General features: G+C 65.9%; 2 protein-coding genes across 2 annotated transcripts in view; one reads left to right on the forward strand and one right to left on the reverse strand.

The window, feature by feature from the left end:
• Window positions 1-9,171: 9,171 nt before the first annotated feature.
• Window positions 9,172-15,587, forward strand: LOC148592400 (C-type lectin domain family 9 member A-like). The gene is made up of 4 exons (XM_088535084.1): window positions 9,172-9,223; window positions 12,276-12,371; window positions 13,839-13,990; window positions 15,456-15,587. Exons 1-4 carry the CDS (start codon window positions 9,172-9,174, stop codon window positions 15,585-15,587), a joined length of 432 nt encoding a protein of 143 aa, XP_088391210.1.
• Window positions 15,588-20,360: 4,773 nt separating this feature from the next.
• LOC148592401 (cadherin-related family member 5-like) overlaps window positions 20,361-22,560 on the reverse strand; it is a 29,799-nt gene continuing 27,599 nt past the window's right edge. Inside the window, exons 15-16 of the mRNA XM_088535085.1 lie at window positions 21,597-21,764; window positions 20,361-20,429 (exon numbers count right to left, since the gene is read on the reverse strand). Of these exons, the coding sequence (XP_088391211.1) occupies window positions 20,361-20,429; window positions 21,597-21,764 (237 nt within the window). The remainder of the gene's footprint in view (window positions 20,430-21,596; window positions 21,765-22,560) is intronic.

A 22,560-nucleotide genomic window follows, 5' to 3' on the forward strand; every position in this document is an offset into this window, starting at 1 on the left:
GTCCTTGTGGGTGTCCCCATGTCTGTGTGGCTGTCCCCATATCCATGCCACCGTATCCATGTGGGTGTCCCCGTATCTGTGTCCTTGTGACTGTTCCCGTGTCTGTGTTGCTGTCCCCATGTCCTTGTGGGTGTCCCCATGTTCATGCCCCTGTGTCCACATGGGTATCCCCATGTCTGTGTGGGTGCCCCCATGTCTGTGTGGGTGTCCCCATGTCCTTGTGGGTGTCCCCATGTCCTTGTGGGTGTCCCCATGTCCATGCCCCTGAGTCCACGTGGGTGTCCCCATGTCTATGTGGGTGTCCCCATGTCTGTGTGGGTGTCCCCATGTCCTTGTGGGTTTCCCCATGTTCACACCCCTGTGTCCACGTGGGTATTCCCGTGTCCGTGTCCCCATGTCCCCACGCATGTCCCCATGTCCCTATTGTCTCTGGTGCTCTCGTCCTGGCTCTGCCCCGAGCCAGCTCTGTCCCCCTCCCAGGCCAACCCCCCCACAGCGGAGGGGACAGCAGGTAAGTGCAGATGACCATGGGCCACCGTGGGTCCCCCCCTCGCATGTCCCCAGTGTCCCCAGGGGGCCACCCAGGCTGGGGGGGCAGCTGTGGGGCTCCATTAAGGGACCCTGGGGACATCCCCGCGTCCCCCCTTGGTCTGTCCTGGATTTAGCCCCTCTCTTGCCCATCTGGGGACCCGGGAGGGGGTGTCACCCCACATGGGTGCTGTGTGGCCCTGGGGACAACGGGGACCCGGTGGCACCCGGGTGGCACCCAGCCAGGCTCTGTTTGGGTGGCTGGTGATGGATCACAGGGCACCAAGGTGGTGAGCAAGGGGGTCTGTCCCCATAGTGGTGGCCCACAGGCCCCAAGGTGGCAGCCAGGGGGGCTCTGTCCCCATAGAGGTGACCCACAGGTCCCAAGGAGGTGACCAAGGGCGTCTGTCCCCATAGAGGTGACCCACAGGTCCCAAGGTGGTGACCAAGGGGGTCTGTCCCCATAGAGGTGACCCACAGGCCCCAAGGTGGCAGCCAGGGGGGCTCTGTCCCCATAGAGGTGACCCACAGGTCCCAAGGAGGTGACCAAGGGGGTCTGTCCCCATAGAGGTGACCCACAGGCCCCAAGGTGGCAGCCAGGGGGGCTCTGTCCCCATAGAGGTGACCCACAGGCCCCAAGGAGGTGACCAAGGGGGTCTGTCCCCATAGAGGTGACCCACAGGTCCCAAGGAGGTGACCAAGGGGGTCTGTCCCCATAGTGGTGGCCCACAGGTCCCAAGGAGGTGACCAAGGGGGTCTGTCCCCATAGAGGTGACCCACAGGTCCCCTGGCTGTCAAGGGCTCCTCTCTGTGGTGGCCCCATTGGTGCCAAATGGTGGCCACTGCTGGTGGCCCTGTCCTGTCCCCAGTGTGGGACATGGGGGACATGGAGCCTCCCCTGCCACTGTCCCCTGGTGTCTCTCCGGCCCCCACGGCCACCATGGGGACAAGGTGGAGAGCGGCCACCAGCAGATGGAGCCACCGCCTTCCTGCCTGTCCCCAAGCCGCCAAGGCCCTGCCTGTCCCCAAGCCACCGTGGCCTTGTGCCATTGCCCCTCTGCATGTCCCCATGCTGACTGTGTCCCTGCATGTCCCTGTGCCGTTGGAGCCCTGCAATCCCCTGGGGACTGCTCCGGTCACAGGGACCCCGTCCTGCTGGGAACTGATCCGGATGCTCCAACCCATCCCACTGGAAACTACTCGGGATGCTCCAACCCCATCCCATTGGGAGCTGCTCTGGTCACACTGACCCCATCCCACTGGGAGCTGCTCCGGATGCTCCATCCCCATCCCATTGGGAGCTGCTCTGGTCACACTGACCCTATCCCACTAGGAGCTGCTCCGGATGCTCCATCCCCATCCCATTGGGAGCTGCTCCGGCCACAGGGACCCCATCCCCCTGGGAGCTGCTCGGGATGCTCCATCCCCATCCCGCTGGGAACTGCTCGGGATGCTCCGACCCATCCTGCTGGGAGCTGCTCGGGGTGCTCCATCCCATCCTGCTGGGAATTGCTCCAGATGCCCTGACCCATCCTGCTGGGAGCTGCTCAGGATGCTCTGACCCCATCCCGTTGGGAGCTGCTCCGGATGCTCCATCCCCATCTCGCTGGGAGCTGCCCGGGATGCTCCATCCCCATCCCATTGGGAGCTGCTCGGGATGCTCCATCCCCATCCCGCTGGGAGCTGCTCGGGATGCTCCATCCCCATCCCGCTGGGAGCTGCTCGGGATGCTCCAACCCATCCTGCTGGGAGCTGCTCTGGTCGCACCGACCCCATCCTGCTGGGAACTGCTTGGGATGCTCCAATCCATCCCACTGGGAGCTGCTCCATAACACCGACCCCATCCCGCTGGGAGCTGCTCGGGATGCCCTGAGCCCATCCAGACCCGGAGATGCCATGAGCAGATCACATTGAGTTAAAAAAACTTCCTTTTGGGCAACTTTACCAGAAATGCAACATTCACCCTCCCCCCTCCCCGGCGGGCGTCACAGCCACAGGGGGGGGTCTGTGACCCCCGTGTCCCCATCCCCTCCGTGCGGGGGTGCCGGGGGGGGTGTCCGTGGGTGGCTCCGGCCGCGCTGTCCCCTGTCCCCGCGTCACGGCCGCCCCTTCCTGCACACACAGCGATGCAGCTCCCGGCAGCGGCGCCGGAGGAACTGCCCGTGCAGGAGCAGCCCGCAGAACATGCGGCGGTTGGAGCCGCGCGGGCCCGGCTGGAACCTGCGGGGACGGCCCCTTCCCGCGGTGACACCGCTGTCCCCTGGTCCCCTCCGGGGCGGGAAGGAGCCCGGGGGGACACGTGGCCTGGGGGGGTGACACTGAGCCTGGGAGGGGGGACGTGGCCTGAGGGGTGGGTGGCCCTGAGCCTGGGAGGGGACACATGGCCCAGGAGGGGACACATGGCCCGGGGGGGGGGGGGGTGACCCTTGGAGGGGACACATGGCCCGGGGTGGGGGATGACCCTGAGCCCCAGGAGGGGACACATGACCTGGGGTGAGTGAGGGGGTGACCCTGGACCCCAGGAGGGGACACATGGCCCAGGGGGGACACATGGCCCAGGGAGGGGGATGACCCTGAGCTCTAGGAGGGGACACATGGCCCAGGATGGGGGGGTGACCCTCAGAGGGGACACATGGCCCAGGCTGGGGATGACCCTGGACCCTGGGAGGGGACACACGTCCCAGCGAGGGGGGTGACCCTGAGCCCTGGGAGGGGACACATGGCCCAGGGGGGACACATGGCCCGGGGGGACACATGGCCCAGGGAGGGGGGGAGTGACCCTTGGAGGGGACACATGGCCCAGGCTGGGGGTGACCCTGGACCCCGGGAGGGGACACATGGCCCGGGGGGGGCGGGGGTGACCCTGGACTCCAGGAGGGGACACATGGCCTGGGATAGGGGGTGACCCTGGACCCCAGGAGGGGACACATGGCCTGGGGGGATTGAGGGGGTGACTGTGGACCCCAGGAGGGGACACATGGCCCAGGGGGGACACATGGCCCAGGGAGGGGTGGGGTGACCCTTGGAGGGGACACGTGGCCCAGGCTGGGGTGACCCTGAGCCCCAGGAGAGGACACATGGCCCAGGGGGAGTGAGAAGGTGACCCTGGACTCCAGGAGGGGACACATGGGACAGGGAGGAGGGTGACCCTGAGCCCTGGGAAGGGACACGTGACCTGGTGGGGACACATGGCCTGGGATAGGGGGTGACCCTGAGCTCCAGGAGGGGACACATGGCCCAGGGGGGACATATGGCCTGGAATGGAGGGGTGACCCTCAGAGGGGACACAAAGCCCAGGGAGGGGGACAACCCTGAGACCCATGAGGGGACACATGGCCCAGGGGGGACACATGGCCCTAGGAGGGGACACATGGCCCGGAGTGGGGGGTGACCCTCAGAGGGGACACATGGCCCGGAGGGGACACATGGCCCAGGGGGGACACATGGCCCAGGGAGGGGGGGGTGACCCTGGGAGGGGACACATGGCCCGGAGGGGACATATGGTCCAAGGGGGACACATGGCCCAGGCTGGGGGTGACCCTGGACCCCGGGAGGGGACACACGTCCTGGGGGGATTGAGGGGTGACCCTTGAGCCCAGGAGGGGACACATGGCCCAGGGGGGACACATGTCCCGGGGTGGGGGGTGACCCCGGACCCCAGGAGGGGACACATGGCCTGGGGGGGGAGTGAGAAGGTGACCCTGGGCCCCAGGAGGGGACACATGGCCCGGAGTGGGGGGTGACCCTCAGAGGGAACACATGGCCCGGAGGGGACACATGGCCCAGGGGGGACACACGTCCCGGTGGCCCCGTGTCCCCGCGGCGGTGACACCTCCTCACCGCTCCGTGGGGAACACGGTGCCATCCAGCCACGTCCAGACCTTAGCGGTGCCATTGAAGGACAGACCGACCCAGTGGGGCAGGGACAACCGCGGGGCCGCGTCCCCCGTCCCCAGCGTCCCCCGCATCCGCTCCGTGACAAACTCCTGCGGGACGGGGACCATGAGCAGGGCCGCCCTGATGCCACCTCCCGCCCGGGACACTTGGGGACGTCACCGTCTCTGCGTCCGTGTCCAGGCGGAGCAGCTGCGCGTCCCGGGCGCCGCAGTAGCCCACGCACTTGCCCCACGCACGCGGCTCCGTGGAGAAGTGGTAGCAGATGCCACCGCGTTGGTGCCACCCCTCTGCGCACGGCGGGCACCCGCCGCCTGGGGACACCAGGGGACATCCAGCCGCGTCACGGGGCATCCCCCCATGTCCCCATGTCCCCAGTGTCACCCGCGGCCTGGGGACACCGGGGGACATCTAGCCTTGTCGCGGGGCGTCCCCCCATGTCCCCATGTCCCCAATGTCACCCGCCGCCTGGGGACACCGGGGGACATCCAGCCTTGTCGCGGGGCGTCCCCACATTCCCCCCATGTCCCCATGTCCCCAATGTCACCCGCCGCCTGGGGACACCGGGGGACATCCAGCCTTGTCGCGGGGCGTCCCCACATGTCCCCCCATGTCCCCATGTCCCCAATGTCACCCGCCGCCTGGGGACACCGGGGGACATCCAGCCTTGTCGCGGGGCGTCCCCACATGTCCCCCCATGTCCCCAATGTCACCCGCCGCCTGGGGACACCGGGGGACATCCAGCCTTGTCGTGGGGTGTCCCCACATGTCCCCCCATGTCCCCATGTCCCCAATGTCACCCGCCGCCTGGGGACACCGGGGGACATCCAGCCGTGTCGTGGGGTGTCCCCACATGTCCCCCCATGTCCCCATGTCCCCAATGTCACCCGCCGCCTGGGGACACCGGGGGACATCCAGCCGTGTCGCGGGGCATCCCCACATGTCCCCCCATGTCCCCATGTCCCCAATGTCACCCGCCGCCTGGGGACACCGGGGGACATCCAGCCGCGTCGCGGGGCGTCCCCACATGTCCCCCCATGTCCCCAATGTCACCCGCCGCCTGGGGACACCGGGGGACATCCAGCCTTGTCGTGGGGCGTCCCCACATGTCCTCCCATGTCCCCATGTCCCCAATGTCACCCGCCGCCTGGGGACACCAGGGGACATCCAGCTGCGTCGCGGGGCATCCCCACATGTCCCTCCATGTCCCCATGTCATGTCACCCGCCGCCTGGGGACACCGGGGGACATCCAGCCTTGTCGTGGGGCGTCCCCACATGTCCCCCCATGTCCCCATGTCCCCAATGTCACCCGCCGCCTGGGAACACCGGGGGACATCCAGCCTTGTCATGGGGCGTCCCCACATGTCCCCCCATGTCCCCATGTCCCCAATGTCACCCGCCGCCTGGGGACACCGGGGGACATCCAGCCGCGTCGCGGGGCGTCCCCACATGTCCCCCCATGTCCCCATGTCCCCAATGTCACCCGCCGCCTGGGGACACCGGGGGACATCCAGCCGTGTCGTGGGGTGTCCCCACATGTCCCCCCGTGTCCCCATGTCCCCAGTGTCACCCGCCGCCTGGGGACACCGGGGGACATCCAGCCTTGTCGTGGGGCGTCCCCCCATGTCCCCATGTCCCCAGTGTCACCCGCCGCCTGGGGACACCGGGGGACATCCAGCTGCGTCGCGGGGCGTCCCCACATGTCCCCCCATGTCCCCATGTCCCCAATGTCACCCGCCGCCTGGGGACACCGGGGGACATCCAGCCTTGTCGTGGGGCGTCCCCACATGTCCCCCCGTGTCCCCATGTCCCCAGTGTCACCCGCCGCCTGGGGACACCGGGGGACATCCAGCCTTGTCGTGGGGCGTCCCCCCATGTCCCCATGTCCCCAATGTCACCCGCCGCCTGGGGACACCGGGGGACATCCAGCCGCGTCGCGGGGCATCCCCACATGTCCCCCCATGTCCCCATGTCCCCAGTGTCACCCGCCGCCTGGGGACACCGGGGGACATCCAGCCTTGTCGTGGGGCGTCCCCACATGTCCCCCCATGTCCCCATGTCCCCAATGTCACCCGCCGCCTGGGGACACCGGGGGACATCCAGCCTTGTCGTGGGGTGTCCCCACATGTCCCCCCATGTCCCCATGTCCCCATGTCCCCAATGTCACCCGCCGCCTGGGGACACCGGGGGACATCCAGCCTTGTCGTGGGGCGTCCCCACATGTCCCCCCATGTCCCCATGTCCCCAATGTCACCCGCCGCCTGGGGACACCGGGGGACATCCAGTCTTGTCGTGGGGTGTCCCCACATGTCCCCCCATGTCCCCAATGTCACCTGCCGCCTGGGGACACCGGGGGACATCCAGTCTTGTCGTGGGGCGTCCCCACATGTCCCCCCATGTCCCCATGTCCCCAATGTCACCCGCCGCCTGGGAACACCGGGGGACATCCAACCTTGTCGCGGGGCGTCCCCACATGTCCTCCCATGTCCCCAATGTCACCCGCCGCCTGGGAACACCGAGGGACATCCAGCCTTGTCGCGGGGTGTCCCCACATGTCCCCCCATGTCCCCATGTCCTCAATGTCACCCGCCGCCTGGGGACACCGGGGGACATCCAGCCTTGTCGTGGGGCGTCCTCACATGTCCCCCCATGTCCCCAATGTCACCCGCCGCCTGGGGACACCAGGGGACACCCAGCCTTGTCGTGGGGCGTCCCCACATGTCCCCCCGTGTCCCCATGTCCCCAACGTCACCCGCCGCCTGGGGACACCGAGGGACATCCAGCCGCGTCCCCATGTCCCCATGTCCCCCCATGTCCCCAGTGTCACCTGTGCGCAGCCGCAGCTCCCGCAGCGCCTCGCGGAGCCGGGCGCCCTGCGCCCGCAGCAGCGCCACGCGCCGCCGTGTCACCAAGGGGACCGCGAAGTCTGCGGGGGACACGGGGGGACGCGGACACGTGCCACCCGCTGCCCCGTGTCCCCGAGTGTCCCCTACTCACGCCGTGCCGCGAGCGCCAGCAGGGCCGGTGCCAGGAGCAGGCAGGCGGCCAGCAGGGCCAGCGTCACCCGCCGCCACCGCAGGGACGGCGCTGGGGACATCGGGATGAGCGTGGTGAGAGACCGGCGTTTTGGGGCGGTTTGGGGTGTTTTTGGTCCCCGGCCGTGCCCCGCGCTCACCGCCCGCGCTGGGCGCCATGTTGTCCCCATGGGGGGGACTTGGTGGCCTTGGTGGCTGCGGTGGCAGTGGCCCCACGCGCCAGGTGGCCATGCGGGGGACGTGGCGCCGTCGCCATGGAGACGGAGCCCCCCGTGCGCCATCTTGGGGACACGGGGACTGTCACCGTGGAGACAGAACCCCCCCGCCGCCGCCATCTTGGGATGTGGGGCTGTCACCATAGAGTTGGAGCCACCTTGGCCACCATTCTGGGGCCTTGGGGACCGTCATGGTAGAGATGGAGCCACCTCAGTTGCCATTTGGGGGCCTTGGGGACCATCAGGATGAAGATGGAGACACCCTGGCCACCATTCTGGGGCCTTGGGGACCATCATGATGGGGACAGAGTGTCCCCTGCCCAGACCTTCTTTTTGGAGCCACAGGGGCCATGACCATAGAGATGTCCCCTCCGTCACCACCTTGGGGCCCTGGCACTGTCACCATAGAGTTGGAACCACCCTGGCCACCGTTCTGGGGCCTTGGGGGACCATCATGGTGGAGATGGAGCCACCTCGGTTGCCATTTTGGGGCCTTGGGGACCATCAGGATGAAGATGGAGCCACCCTGGCCCCCATTTTGGGGCCTTGGGGTCCATTATGGTGGAGATGGAGCCACCCTGGCCACCGTTTTGGGGCCTTGGGGGACCATCATGGTGGAGATGGAGCAACCTCGGTTGCCATTTTCGGGCCTTGGGGACCGTCAGGATGAAGATGGAGACACCCTGGCCCCCCGTTTTGGGGCCTTGGGGTCCATTATGGTGGAGATGGAGTCACCCTGGCCACCATTCTGCGGCCTTGGGGACCATCATGGTGGAGATGGAGCCACCTCGGTTGCCATTTGGGGGCCTTGGGGACCATCATGGTGGGGATAGAGACACCCTGGCCCCCATTTTGGGGCCTTGGGGACCGTCATGATGGGGACAGAGTGTCCCCCACCCAGACCTTCTTTTTGGAGTCGCAGGGGCCATGACCATAGAGATGTCCCCTCCGTCACCACCTTGGGGCCCTGGCACTGTCACCATGGAGATGGAGCCACCCTGGCCACCGTTTTGGGGCCTTGGGGACCTCATGGTGGAGATGGAGCCACCTCGGTTGCCATTTTGGGGTCTTGGGGACCATCATGGTGGGGATAGAGACACCCTGGCCCCCATTTTGGGGCCTTGGGGACCATCATGGTGGAGATGGAGCCACCTCGGTTGCCATTTTGGGACCCTGGGGACCATCCCTGTGGAGATGGAGCCCCCCACAAAGACCATTTTGGGTCCCCAGGGGCCATCGTGGTAGACGTGGTGCCCCCCAAACTGCCATTTTGGGGCTCTGGGGACCGTCACCATGGAGGTGGCACCCCTACCCAGGCACCATCTTGAGGCCATGGGGCGATTCCCATGGGGACGAAGCCTCCCTAGGGCCCCCGTCCCCATCTTGTGCCCTGAGGGCCTGGGTGGGGACAGGGGGTGACTGTTGCCATTGGCGACCGACTCCGTGTCCCTCCCTGGTGACATCCGTTGGGGACAGATCCCTGCGGATCCCCGCAGCCATGGAGGAGGCCGGAGGCGCTCCGGGGTCGAGGGACGACGTCCACATCGCGGGTGGGGACAGCGGCCCCGAGCAGCCTGCAGGGCATCAAGGGGACGTCCCTGACGCGTCCCCCCATTTTCCAGGGCCTCCCAAGGCCTCGCGGTGGCCCTGGTTGGCCCTGTTGGCCTCCATCGCCCTCCTGGTCCTGCTGGGGCTCATGGGGGTCTTGTTCCACCAGGGTGAGGAGCGCGGGGGGACATGGGCTGGCGTGGGGAGGCCTCGGCTCTGTCCCTGTCCCCATCTCCGTCCCTATCCCTGTCCTCATCCTCATCCTTATCCTCATCCTCATCCCCGTCTCCATCCCTATCCCTGTCCCCATCCTCATCCTCATCCCCATCTCCATCCCTATCCCGTCCTCATCCTCATCTCCATCCCTACCCCTGTCCTCATCCTCATCCTCATCCCCATCTCCATCCCTATCCCGTCCTCATCCTCATCTCCATCCCTACCCCTGTCCTCATCCTCATCTTCATCCTCATCCCCATCTCCATCCCTATCCCGTCCTCATCCTCATCCTCATCTCCATCCCTATCCCTGTCCTCATCCTCATCCTCATCCCCGTCTCCATCCCTATCCCTGTCCCCATCCTCATCTTCATCCTCATCCCCATCTCCATCCCTATCCCGTCCTCATCCTCATCCTCATCTCCATCCCTATCCCTGTCCTCATCCTCATCCCCATCTCCATCCCTATCCCTGTCCCCATCCTCGTCCTCATCCTCATCCCCGTCTCTGTCTCTATCCACATCCCTATGTCCATTCCTGTCCCATCTCTGTCTCCATCCCCATCCCTTTCCCTATGTCCATCCCCGTCCCTGTCCCCATTCCCATCACTGTCCCCATCCTTGTCCCCATCCCTGTCCCTGTCCCTATTCCCGTTCCTGCCCCCATCCTCCTCCCCGTCCCTTTCCCTGTCCCCATTCCCATCCCTGTCCCCATCCCCATCACTGTCCCTGCGACATCCCCATCTCCAACCCCATCCCCATCCCCATTCCTGTCCCCATCCCCGTCCTCATCCCTATGCATGTCCCCATCCCTGTCCCCATCCCCATTCCCTGGAGACCACCCTGCCCTCCAAGGGACCCTGCTTGGGGCAGCTGGCGGTGGACGGGGTTTGGTGACACGTTGTCCCCATAGCCCTCGCTGCCACCTTGCTGGGGGGCACCATGGCCTGGGCCTTGGGACAGCTCAGGGGACCTTCCATGGGCCCTCATGTGGGTCCCATCTTGGGGCGGGGAGGTCCCAGGTGGGGCTCCCACCTCAGGCTGGCAGGGCTGTGGGTGTCCCACCCTGGTGGCATCGTGGGGTGTCACCCTGGGGCAGGCTGGGTGGGAGTCTCCTGTCAATGGGGCACATGGGGCCATGGGGTCCAACAGGGCTATGGGGTCCCATCCAGGGCACAGGTCCATGGCGGTCCCAAGGGCCATGGGGTCCCATCCAGAACACACAGGACCATGGGGGTCCCACAGGACCATGGGGGTCCCCTTGCAGGACACATAGGACCATGGAATCCCACAGGACCATGGGGTCCCATCCCAGAACACAGAGGACCATGGGGTCCCATAGGGCCACGGGTGTCCCATCCAGAACACACAGGACCATGGGGTCCCATAGGGCCCTGAGGTCCCATCCCAGGGCACACAGGACCATGGGGTCCCACAGGCCATGGGGTCCCATCCAGAACACACAGGACCATGGGTGTCCCACAGGACCATGAGGTCCCATCCCAGGGCACAGAGGACCATGGGGTCCCACAGGGCCATGGGGTCCAACAGGGCCTTGGGGTCCCATTGCAGGACACATAGGACCATGGGGTCCCACAGGGCCATGGGGGTCCCGCAGGGCCATGGGGGTCCCATCCCAGGACATGTAGGACCATGGGGGTCCCACAGGGTATGGGGGTCCCATCCAGAACACACAGGATCTTGGGGGTCCCACAGGACCATGGGGTCCCATCCCAGGGCACACAGGACCATGGGGTCCCACAGGACCATGGGGTCCCATCCCAGGGCACACAGGGCCATGGGGGTCCCATCACAGGACACATAGGACCGTGGGTCCCACAGGGCCATGGGGGTCCTGCAGGGCCATGGGGGTCCCATCCCAGGACATGTAGGACCATGGGGGTCCCACAGGGTGTGGGGGTCCCATCCAGAACACACAGGATCTTGGGGGTCCCACAGGACCATGGGGTCCCATCCCAGGGCACACAGGGCCATGGGGGTCCCATCACAGGACACATAGGACCGTGGGTCCCACAGGGCCATGGGGTGCCATCCCAGGGCACAGAAGACCATGGAGGTCCCACAGGCCATAGGGGTCCCACAGGGCCATGGGGGTCCCATCCCAGGACATGTAGGACCATGGGGGTCCCAGAGGGCATGGGGTCCCATCCAGAACATACAGGGCCATGTCCCACAGAACCAGGGATGTCCCACAGGACCATGGGGTCCCATCCCAGGGCACACAGGACCATGGGGATCCCACAGGGCCATGGGGGTCCCATTGCAGGATATGTAGGACCATGGGGGTCCCACAGGGCCATGGGGTCCCACAGGACCATGGGGTCCCATCCCAGGGCACAGAGGACCATGGGGTCCAACAGGACCATGGGGGTCCCATAGACCATGGGGTCCCCTCCAGAACACACAGGACCTTGGGGGTCCCACAGGGCCATGGGGGTCCCATCCCAGGGCACACAGAATCTTGGGGGTCCCACATGACCATGGGGGTCCCACACGACCATGGAGGTCCCACAGGACCATGGGGTCCCACAGGGCCATGGAGGTCCTATCCCAGGACATGTAGGACCATGGGGGTCCCACAGGACCATGGGGTCCCATCCACAACACACAGGACCATGGGTGTCCCACAGGACCATGGGGTCCCATCCCAGGGCACACAGAATCTTGGGGGTCCCACACGACCATGGGGGGTCCCACAGGACCATGGGGTCTCACAGTGCCATGCAGTCCCACGTAGCGTCACTGCGGTCCCACGTGCAGCTCTGTGAGGTCCCCCAGGGCTCTGTGGGTCACCCCGTCCCGCGTCCCCGTGTCCCCAGCCTACGTGGCGTGGCAGCAGCACCAGGCCGCGGTGGCCGTGGAGCTGGAGAACGCGGAGCTGGCGGAAGGCGTGCGGCAGCTCAGCAAGGGGCAGGGTACGCGGGGCACCGCGGGCACCGCGCGGGGACGGCGCCCGGCGCCTCCGACGCGTCCCCAGCCGCGGTGGCACCTGACAGGGCGCCCATGTGTGCCCAGTGATGGTGACATCCTGGGATGCAGGTGATGCTGTGTGTCCCCAGCCATGGTGGCACCCTGGGACGCAGGTGATGCTGTGTGTCCCCAGAGACGGTGGCACCCACCAGGGCTCCCACGTGTCCCCAGCTGTGGTGGCACCCTGGGACGCAGGTGATGCTGTGTGTCCCCAGAGATGGTGGCACCCGCCAGGGCTCCCACGTGTCCCCAGCCATGGTGGCACCCTGGGGACATAGGCGATGCCCTGTGTCCCCAGCCATGGTGGCATCCTGGGACGCAGGTGATGCTGTGTGTCCCCAGAGATGGTGGCACCTGCCAGGGCTCCCATGTGTGCCCAGCCGTGGTGGCACCCTGGGACGCAGGTGATGCTGTGTGTCCCCAGAGATGGTGGCACCTGCCAGGGCTCCCACGTGTCCCCAGCCGTGGTGGCACTCTGGGGACATAGGCGATGCCCTGTGTGCCCAGCCATGGTAGCACCCTGGGGACATAGGTGATGCCCTGTGTCCCCAGCCACGGTGGCATCCTGGGACGCAGGCGATGCCCTGTGTACCCAGATGATGATGGGACTTGGGTGGTGCCATCTCCCTCATGTCCCCAGCAATGGTGGCACCCTGGGGACTCAGGCAATGCCCTGTGTCCCCAGCTGCGGTGGCACCCGCCAGGGTTCCAACATGTCCCCAGCCGCGGTGGCACCCTGGGGATGCAGGCGCTGCCCTGTGTCCCTGGATGCAGGCGGTGCCATCTCCCTCATGTCCCCAGTGGCGGTGGCACCCTGGGGACACAGGTGCTGCCCTGTGCCCCTGGATGCAGGTAGTGCCACCTCCCTCATGTCCCCATGATGGTGGCACCCTGGGGACGCAGGCACTGCCCTATGTCCTTGGATGCAAGCAGTGCCACCTCCCTCATGTCCCCATGATGGTGGCACCCTGGGGACGGAGGCACTGCCCTATGCCCCTGAATGCAGGCGGTGCCATCTCCCCCATGTCCCCAGCGATGGTGGCACCCTGGGGACGCAGGTGCTGCCCTATGACCCCAGCTGCAGTGGCACCTGCCAGGGCTCCCGTGTGTCCCCAGCCATGGTGGCACCCTGGGGACACAGATGATGCCCTGTGCCCCCAGATGATGGTGCGACATGGGTGGTGCCATCTCCCTCATGTCCCCAGCCATGGTGGCATCCTGGGGACACAGATGATGCCCTGTGCCCCCAGATGATGGTGGGACATGGGTGGTGCCACCTCCCTCATGTCCCCACGATGGTGGCACCCTGTGACACAGACCCCCAGCCCTGTTCCCCCAGCCGGGGGGGGGTCCGCGGGCGCTGCCACCTCCCCAGTGTCCCCCCGGGCTCACGGTGTCCCCGGTCCCCGCAGGGCTCAACTGCAGCGCGTGCCCCGTGCGCTGGGTGCAGCGCGGCACCAGCTGCTTCCTGCTCTCCGAGGGCACCGGAGCGTGGCAGCGGGGACGGGGGGTCTGCGTGGGCCAAGGGAGCGCCCTGGCACGGCTGGATACCCGGGAGGAGCTGGTACCGTGGGGACACGGGGACATGGGGACATGGGGACACGGGGACATGGGGACATGGGGACACAGGGACGTGTGGCAGCGGGAACGGGGGGTCTGCATCGGCCAGGGGAGCGCCCTGGCACGGCTGGAGAGCCGGGAGGAGCTGGTACCGCATGGGGACATGGGGACGTGGGGACATGGGGACATGGGGACACGGGGACATGGGGACACGGGGACGCGTGGCAGTGGGGACACGGGGCCTGTGCCAGCCTGGGCAGCACCCTGGCATGGCTGGAGAGCCGGGAGGAGCTGGTACCACATGGGGACACGGGGACATGGGGACATGGGGACATGGGGACACGGGGACGTGGGGACATGGGGACATGGGGACGCGTGGCAGCGGGGACGGGGGGTCTGCGTGGGCCAGGGGAGCGCCCTGGCACGGCTGGAGAGCCGGGAGGAGCTGGTACCGCATGGGGACATGGGGACATGGGGACGTGGGGACATGGGGACATGGGGACACGGGGACGGGGGGTCTGCGTGGGCCAGGGGAGCGCCCTGGCACAGCTGGAGAGCCGGGAGGAGCTGGTACCGTGGGGACACGGGACACGGGGACACGGGGACGTGGGAACGTGGGGACATGGGGACATGGGGACATGGGGACACGGGGACGTGGGGACATGGGGACACGGGGACATGGGGACGTGGGGACATGGGGACACGGGGACGTGTGGCAGCGGGGACGGGGGGTCTGCGTGGGCCAGGGGAGCGCCCTGGCACGGCTGGAGAGCCGGGAGGAGCTGGTACCGCGGGGACACGGGACACGGGGACACGGGGACGTGGGAACGTGGGGACACGGGGACATGGGGACATGGGGACACGGGGACATGGGGACGTGGGGACATGGGGACATGGGGACGCAGAACCTGTACCGGCCTGGGGAGTGCCCTGGCATGACTCAAGACCCTGGAGGAGCTGGTACAGCAGGGAGACGGGGACGTGGGGACATGGGGATAGAGGGATGCGGAGATACGAGGACATCAGGGAGGAAGGGTTGTGGGGACACAAGGATGCCAGGGGTGTGGGGACACCAGGGACACTGGGGATGCGGGGACGCAAGGACGTGGGAGCGCAGGGACACAAGGATGTGAGGACGCATGGATGCAGGGACACGGGGATGCCGGGGACGCCAGGGACGTGGGGACACAGGGATATGGGGATGCAGGGATGTGGGGACGCTTGGACACAGGGACACAAGGATGCGGGGATGCAGGGATGCGGGGACACAGGGACACCGGGGATGCCAGGGATGTGGGGACACAGGGACACCGGGGATGCAGGGAGGCCAGGAACGCAGGGATATAGGGACGCAGTGACATGAGGACATGGGGACACAGGGACACAAGGATGCCGGGGGCGCAGGGACGCAGGGTGCCTGTCCCGGTGGTCACGGCGCTGTCCCCGCGCTGTCCCCGCGCTGTCCCCAGGCCTTCGTGACACACGAGGTGGCCCTCGCGGGCGGCAGGGCCCCGCGCTCCTTCTGGCTGGGCCTGGCGTTCGACGGCGCCCGGCGCGTCTGGGCATGGAGCGACGGAGCCCCCCTGGCACCGGCACTGTAGGGACACGGCGGGACGCGGGGACCGGCACCGCGGGGCGGGGGGACGGGATGGGGACGGGGATAGGGAGAGGGATGGGCATGGGGATGGGGACAGGGATAGGGAGAGGGATGGGGACGGGGACGGGGACGGGGAGAGGGACGGGGATAGGGACAGGGACGGGGATGGGGACAAGGATGGGGACAGTGATGGGGACGGGGATGGGGATGGGGACGGGGATGGGGATGGGGATGGGGAAGGGGACAGGATGGGGATGGGGATGGGGATGGGGATGGGGATAGGTATGAGGATGGGGATAGGGATGGGGATAGGGATGAGAACAGGGATGGGGACGGGGATGGGGACAAGGATAGGGATGGGAACAGGGATGGGGACAGGGATGGGGATAGGGATGGGGACGGGGACGGGGATGGGGATGGAGACAGGGATAGGGACAGGGATGGGGATGGGGACAGGGATAGGAATGGGGATAGGGAAGGGGACAGGTCAGGATGGGGACAGGGATGGGGACGGGGACGGGGATGGGGAGGGGGATGGGGACGGGTATGGGGATAGGGACAGGATGGGGACAGGGAGAGGGATGGGGACCCGGATGGGGATGGGGAGAGGGATGGGGATGGGGAAGGGGAAAGGGACAGCATGGGGACAGGGATGGGGATGGGGACAGGGATGGGGACGGGGATGGGGACAGGGATGGGGACAGGGATGGGGATGGGGACAGGGACGGGGATGGGGAAGGGGAGAGGGACAGGGATGGGGACTGGGACAGGAATGGGGATGGGGGTGGGGAAGGGGACAGGATGGGGACAGGGATGGGGTTAGGGACGGGGAAGGTGAAGTGGGGACACAGAAGGTGATAGGGGACCGAGGACAGTGACGGAAATGGGAACAAGGGCCAGAGACCGGGATGGGGACAGGGCTGGAACAGGGCAGGGGTTGGGAGCCCCTGGAGACACCCCATGGGGACCATGGGGACACAGCGGAGCAGGTGCCACCTCCAGACTGTCCCGAGGGCCCAGGGAGGCTGCACCCCCGGCCACCCCATTGCCCGACCACTGTCACCCTGTGTCCCACCTCCCTGCCACCCCGTTACCCCCCTGCCTGTCCCACCTGTCCCTGTGTCCCCGTCACCCGCCCCATTTGTCCCCCATCACCCAGGTGCCACCCCAGAGCCCTGCCAGGTCCCCGCCTGCCCCACTGCTGGTGTCCCCAGCCCCCCAAAAGCTCCGGCCCTGGGGGACCCTGAGTCTGAGAAGGGGGGATGCAAGCACAGTCTGAGTGTGCATGCATGTCTGTGCACATGTGCATGCATGAGGATGTGCATGCACGTGTATGCATGCGTGTGCACATGCATGAGTATGTGCATGTGTGTATTTGCATGTATGGGTGTGCATGCATATGTGTACGCGTGCACACCTGTGTGTGCATATGCGCGCACACATATGTGCATGCATGTGCGCGCACGCATGTGTGCATATGCATGCATGTGTGTGCATATGTCTGCTTATGTACGCCCACGTGTGCGCGCATGTGTGTGCACACGTGCATGCATGAGTATGTGCATGAGTGTATTTGCATGTACGGGTGTGCATGCATGTGTGCATGCCTGCATGTGTGTGTGCATGCATGAATACGTGGATGTGTGTATTTGCATGTACGGGTGTGCATGCATGTGTGCATGCGTGCACATTTGCGTGTGTGCATATGCACGCACACATATGTGCATGCATGTTTGCATATGCATGCATGTGTGTGCATATGTCTGCTTATGTATGCCCACGTGTGTGCACACGTGCACGCATGAGTATGTGCATGCATGTATTTGCATGTATGGGTGTGCATGCCTGTATGTGTGTGTGTGCACATGCATGAGTATGCGGATGTGTGTATTTGCATGTACGGGTGTGCATGCATATGCGTGCACACCTGCGTGTGTGCATATGCATGCACACATATGCGCCTGCACGTGTGCATATGCATGCGTGTGTGTGCATATGCATGCTTATGTACGCCCGCATGTGCGCGAGCATGCATGCGCACGCATGTACGTGCATGCACGCGCTCCCGGCGCAGGTTCTCGCTGCAGGCGCGAAAGGGCTGCGCGTTCCTGCATGCCCGGGGGGTCTCCGCAGGGCCCTGCAGCAGCTCCCACCGCTTCCTCTGCAAGAAGCTGGCGGGGCTGGGCCTGTCCTGAGCCCTTGCTGCACGGTGCAGCTTGCTGCATGCTGTTGCATGGTGCAGCTCGCTTGCTGCATGGTGCTGCACGGTGCAGCTTGCTTGCTGCATGGCATGCTCGCTGGCTGCATGGTGCAGCTCGCTTGCTGCAGCCTCCAGCGCAGTTTTGTGCAGCGGTTTCACCCGCTGCAATAAATTCCAGCTGGTTTTCGGAGCGGCGCTGCCTCCCGTGCTGGCCCGGCAGCGCAGGACGGTCCCTCGGGCTCACCCGGATAAATGGGGGCTGTGACACCCCGGGGTGTCCCAGTGTGTCCCAGGGCCTCCCAGTGTGTCCCAGTGCATCAGAGCTGGGGCTGTTGACACCCCAACATGTCCCAGCACCTCCCAGTGTGTCCCAGTCCCTCCCAGTGTGTCCCAGTGCTTCCCAGTGTGTCCCAGTGTGTACAAATGAGGCTGTGACACCCCAACGTGTCCCAGCACCTCCCAGCATGTCCAAGTGAATCCCAGTGCCTCCCAGTGTGTACAAATGAATTCCAGTGCGTTCCAATCCCCCCCAGCTCGTCCCAGTGCTACCCAGCATCTCCCAGTGCATCCCAGCGTGTCCCAGTGCCTCCCAGTGCCTCCCAGTGTGTCCCAGTGCATCAGGGCTGGGGCTGTGACACTCCAATGTGTCCCTGCACCTCCCAGCGTGTCCCAGTGAATCCCAGTGTGTCCCAGTGAATCCCAGCATGTCCCAGTGCATCCCAGCAAGCAGAGCTGAGGCTGTGACGTCTTGGGGTGTCTCAGCACCTCCCAGTGTGCCCCAGTCCCTCCCAGTGTGTCCCAATCCTGCCAGCACATCCCAGCATATCCCAGTGCCTCCCGGGGTGTCCCAGTGTGTCCCAGTCCCTCTCAGCATCTCCCAGTGCATCCCAGCATGTCTCAGTGACTCCCAGTGTGTCCAAGTACAACCCAGTGCATCCCAACACCTTCCAGCATGTCCCAGTGCCTCCTAGGGTGTCCCAGTGCCTCCCAGCATGTCCCAGTGTCTCCCAGTGCATCCCAGCATCTCCCAGTGCCTCCCAGTGTGTCCCAGTGCCTCCCAGTCCCTCCCAGTGTGTTCCAGTCCCTTCGAGCTTGTCCCAGTGCCTCCCACGGTGTCCCAGTGCCTCCCACGGTATCCCAGTGTCTCCCAGTGTGTCCCAGTCCCTCTCAGCATCTCCCAGTGCATCCCAGCATGTCCCAGTGTCTCCCAGTGCGTCCAAATGTCTCCCAGGGTGTCCCAGTGCCTCCCAGCATGTCCCAGTCCCTCTCAGCATGTCCCAGTGCCTCCCAGGGTATCCCAGTGTCTCCCGGTGAGTCCCAGTCCCTCTCAGCATCTCACAGCGCATCCCAGCATGTCCCAGGACCTCTCAGTGTGTCCCAGTCCCTCCCAGCACGTCCCAGTGCCTCCCAGGGTGTCCCAGTGTGTCCCAGTCCCTCCCAGCATCTCCCAGTGCATCCCAGCATGTCTCAGTGACTCCCAGTGTGCTCAAGTGCGACCCAGTGCATCCCAAAACCTCTCAGCACGTCCCAACACCTTCCAGCATGTCCCAGTCCCTCCCAGGGTATCCCAGTCCCTCCCAGGGTGTCCCAGTGCCTCCCAGTGTGTCTCAATCCCTCCCAGCGCATCCCAGCACCTCCCAGTGCCTCCCAGCATGTCCCAGTGTCTCCCAGTGAGTCCCAGTCCCTCTCAGCATCTCACAGTGCCTCCCAGCATGTCCCAGTCCCTCCCAGTGTGTCCCAGTCCCTCCCAGCATGTCCCAGTGCCTCCCAGGGTGTCCCAGTGTGTCCCAGTCCCTCTCAGCAACTCCCAGTGCCTCCCAGTGTGTCCCAGTGCCTCCCAGTATGTCCAAATGTCTCCCAGGATGTCCCAGTGCATCCCAGCATGTCCCAGTCCCTCCCAGTGTGTCCCAGTCCCTCTCAGCGTGTCCCAGTGCATCCCAGCATGTCTCAGTGACTCCCAGTGTGTCCAAGTGCAACCCAGTGCATCCCAGCACCTCCCAGCACGTCCCAACACCTTCCAGCATGTCCCAGTCCCTCCCAGGGTATCCCAGTGCCTCCCAGTGTGTCCAAGCGTCTCCCAGTGTGTCCCAGTGCATCCCAGTACGTCCAAATGTCTCCCAGGGTGTCCCAGTCCCTCCCAGTGTGTCCCAATCCCTCCCAGCGCATCCCAGCACCTCCCAGTGCCTCCCAGCATGTCCCAGTGTCTCCCAGTGAATCCCAGTCCCTCTCAGCATCTCACAGTGCATCCCAGCATGTCCCAGTGCCTCCCAGGATGTCCCAGTCCCTCCCAGGATGTCCCAGTGCCTCCCAGTGTGTCCCAGTCCCTCTCAGCATCTCACAGTGCATCCCAGCATGTCCCAGTGTCTCCCAGGATGTCCCAGTCCCTCCCAGGATGTCCCAGTGCCTCCCAGTATGTCCCAGTGCCCCCTGCCCTGTCCCCAGTGCCCCCCACCCCCGGTGCCCGCAGGGACGCAGTGGGGCGGCCGCTCCCTTGTCTTTATTGCGGCTCCCGCGGCGCCCCCGTCCCGTCCATCCGATCCCATCCCATCCCATCCCGTCGTTCCCGTCATTCCCGTCTCAGCACTCGATGGAGTCCTCGAGCAGCTGCAGCAGCGCGGGCGGCACGCGCGGCTCCTCCTCGGCGCCCTCCTCGTGCAGCGCGGGCAGCGTCACCGCGCGCCACCCCCGCGGGGACCCCCCCGCTGCCACCGCTGCCACCGCCGGGGACACGGGGCTGCCCGGAGCCACCGCGGCGGGGACGGGAGATGGGCCATGCGCCGGGCCATGCGCCGTGCTGGGAGATGCACCATGCACCGTGCTAGGAGATGCACCATGCACCGTGCTAGGAGATGCACCATGCACCGTGCTGGGAGACGCGCCATGCACTGTGCTTGCAGATGGGCCATGCACCATGCTAGGAGATGCACCATGCACCATACTTGGAGATGCACCATGCATCGTGCTTGGAGATGGGCCATGCACGGTGCTTGCAGATGGGCCATGCACCGTGCTAGGAGATGCACCATGCATCGTGCTTGCAGATGCACCATGCATCGTGCTAGGAGATGCACCATGCATCGTGCTTGCAGATGCACCATGCATCATGCTTGCAGATGTGCCATGCACCGTGCTGGGAGATGCACCATGCACCGTGCTTGCAGATGGGCCATGCAACATTCTGGGAGATGTGCCATGCACCGTGCTTGCAGATGCGCCATGCACGGTGCTTGCAGATGTGCCATGCACCGTGCTGGGAGATGCACCATGCACCATGCTTGCAGATGCACCATGCATCATGCTTGCAGATGTGCCATGCACCGTGCTAGGAGATGCGCCATGCACCATGCTTGCAGATGTGCCGTGCACCAGGCCATGCACCGTGCTGGGAGATGGGTCATGCACCGTGCTTGCAGATGTGCCATGCACCATGCCGGGAGACGCGCCATGCACCGTGCTGGGAGATGCACCATGCACCGGACCATGCAGTGTGCTGGAAGATGCACCATGCACCATGCCGTGCACCGCACCGGGAGATGGGCCATGCACCGTGCTCAGAGATGCACCATGCACTGTGCTGGAAGATGCACCATGCACCGTGCTGGGAGATGCACCATGCACCGCACCGGGAGATGCACCATGCACCGTGCTTGCAGATGCACCATGCACCATGCTGGGAGATGCACCATGCACCGCACTTGCAGATGTGCCATGCACGGTGCTTGCAGATGTACCATGCACCGTGCTGGGAGATGCACCATGCACGGTGCTTGCAGCCGCGCCATGCGCCGTGCCCGCAGCCGTGCCCGTCCCCACCGCGGTGGCCGCGGGGCCACCCTCGGCCTGGCCCACCGAGTTGGCCACTGTCTTGTTGTCCCCGCGGCCACCCGCGGGCGCCTCGGGGTGCCCGTCGCCCACGTCGCTGTAGCCCTCGTTGGGGAAGCAGAGGCTGCCGGCGCCCGGGGGGGCCTTGCTGGCGTTGACCTGCGCGGAGGGACGCGGTGACGCTCGGTGACACCGCAGGGACACCCCGGCCGCGCGGGGGCCCAACGCACCCGTGGTGGGGACACCGTGAGCTGGGGTCGCCATGTCCCCATGCACCCCATGGTGGCACCTCATGGCTTGGGGGTCCCCATGTCCCCATGCACCCCATGGTGGGGGCTCATGGCTTGGGGTCACCCTGTCCCCATGCACCCCATGGTGAAGGTTCATGGTCCAGCGTCACCCTGTCCCCATGCACCCCATGGTGGCACCTCATGGCTTGGGGTCCCCATGTCCCCATGCACCCCATGGTGGCACCTCATGCCTTGGGGTCACCGTGTCCCCAAGCACTCCATGGTGGGGACTCGTGGATGCATTGGGTCCCCATGCACCCTGGCGTGGGGACACTGTGAGCTGGGGTCACCATGTCCCCAGGTATCATGTCCCCATGCACCCCATGGTGGAGGCTCATGGTCCAGCGTCACCCTGTCCCCATGCACCCCATGGTGGCACCTCATGGCTTGGGGTCACCCTGTCCCCATGCACCCCATGGTGGGGGCTCATGGTCCAGCGTCACCCTGTCCCCATGCACCCTATGGTGGCACCTCATGGCTTGGGGGTCACCATGTCCCCATGTGCCCTGGGGTGGGGGCTCGTGGCCCGAGGTCGCCATGTCCCCATGTATCATGTCCCCACACACCCCATGGTGGCACCTCCTGGATTGGGGTCACCATGTCCCCATGCATCCCATGGTGGCACCTCATGGCTTAGGACCACCCTCTCCCCATGCACTCTGCAC

The sequence above is a fragment of the Tinamus guttatus genome, unplaced genomic scaffold (genome assembly GCF_059628265.1).
Source record: "Tinamus guttatus ecotype Peru unplaced genomic scaffold, ASM5962826v1 Tinamus_guttatus_pri_ptg000613l, whole genome shotgun sequence".
Lineage (NCBI taxonomy): Eukaryota > Metazoa > Chordata > Aves > Tinamiformes > Tinamidae > Tinamus > Tinamus guttatus.

Coding starts and splice junctions, on each gene's coding strand:
- LOC148592400 (XM_088535084.1), top strand. CDS start 9,172: ATGGAGGAGGCCGGAGGCGCTCCGGGGTCGAGGGACGACGTCCACATC. Junction 9,224..12,275: donor GGACGACGTCCACATCGCGG/GTGGGGACAGCG, acceptor CCGTGTCCCCAG/CCTACGTGGCGTGGCAGCAG. Junction 13,991..15,455: donor TGGATACCCGGGAGGAGCTG/GTACCGTGGGGA, acceptor CGCTGTCCCCAG/GCCTTCGTGACACACGAGGT.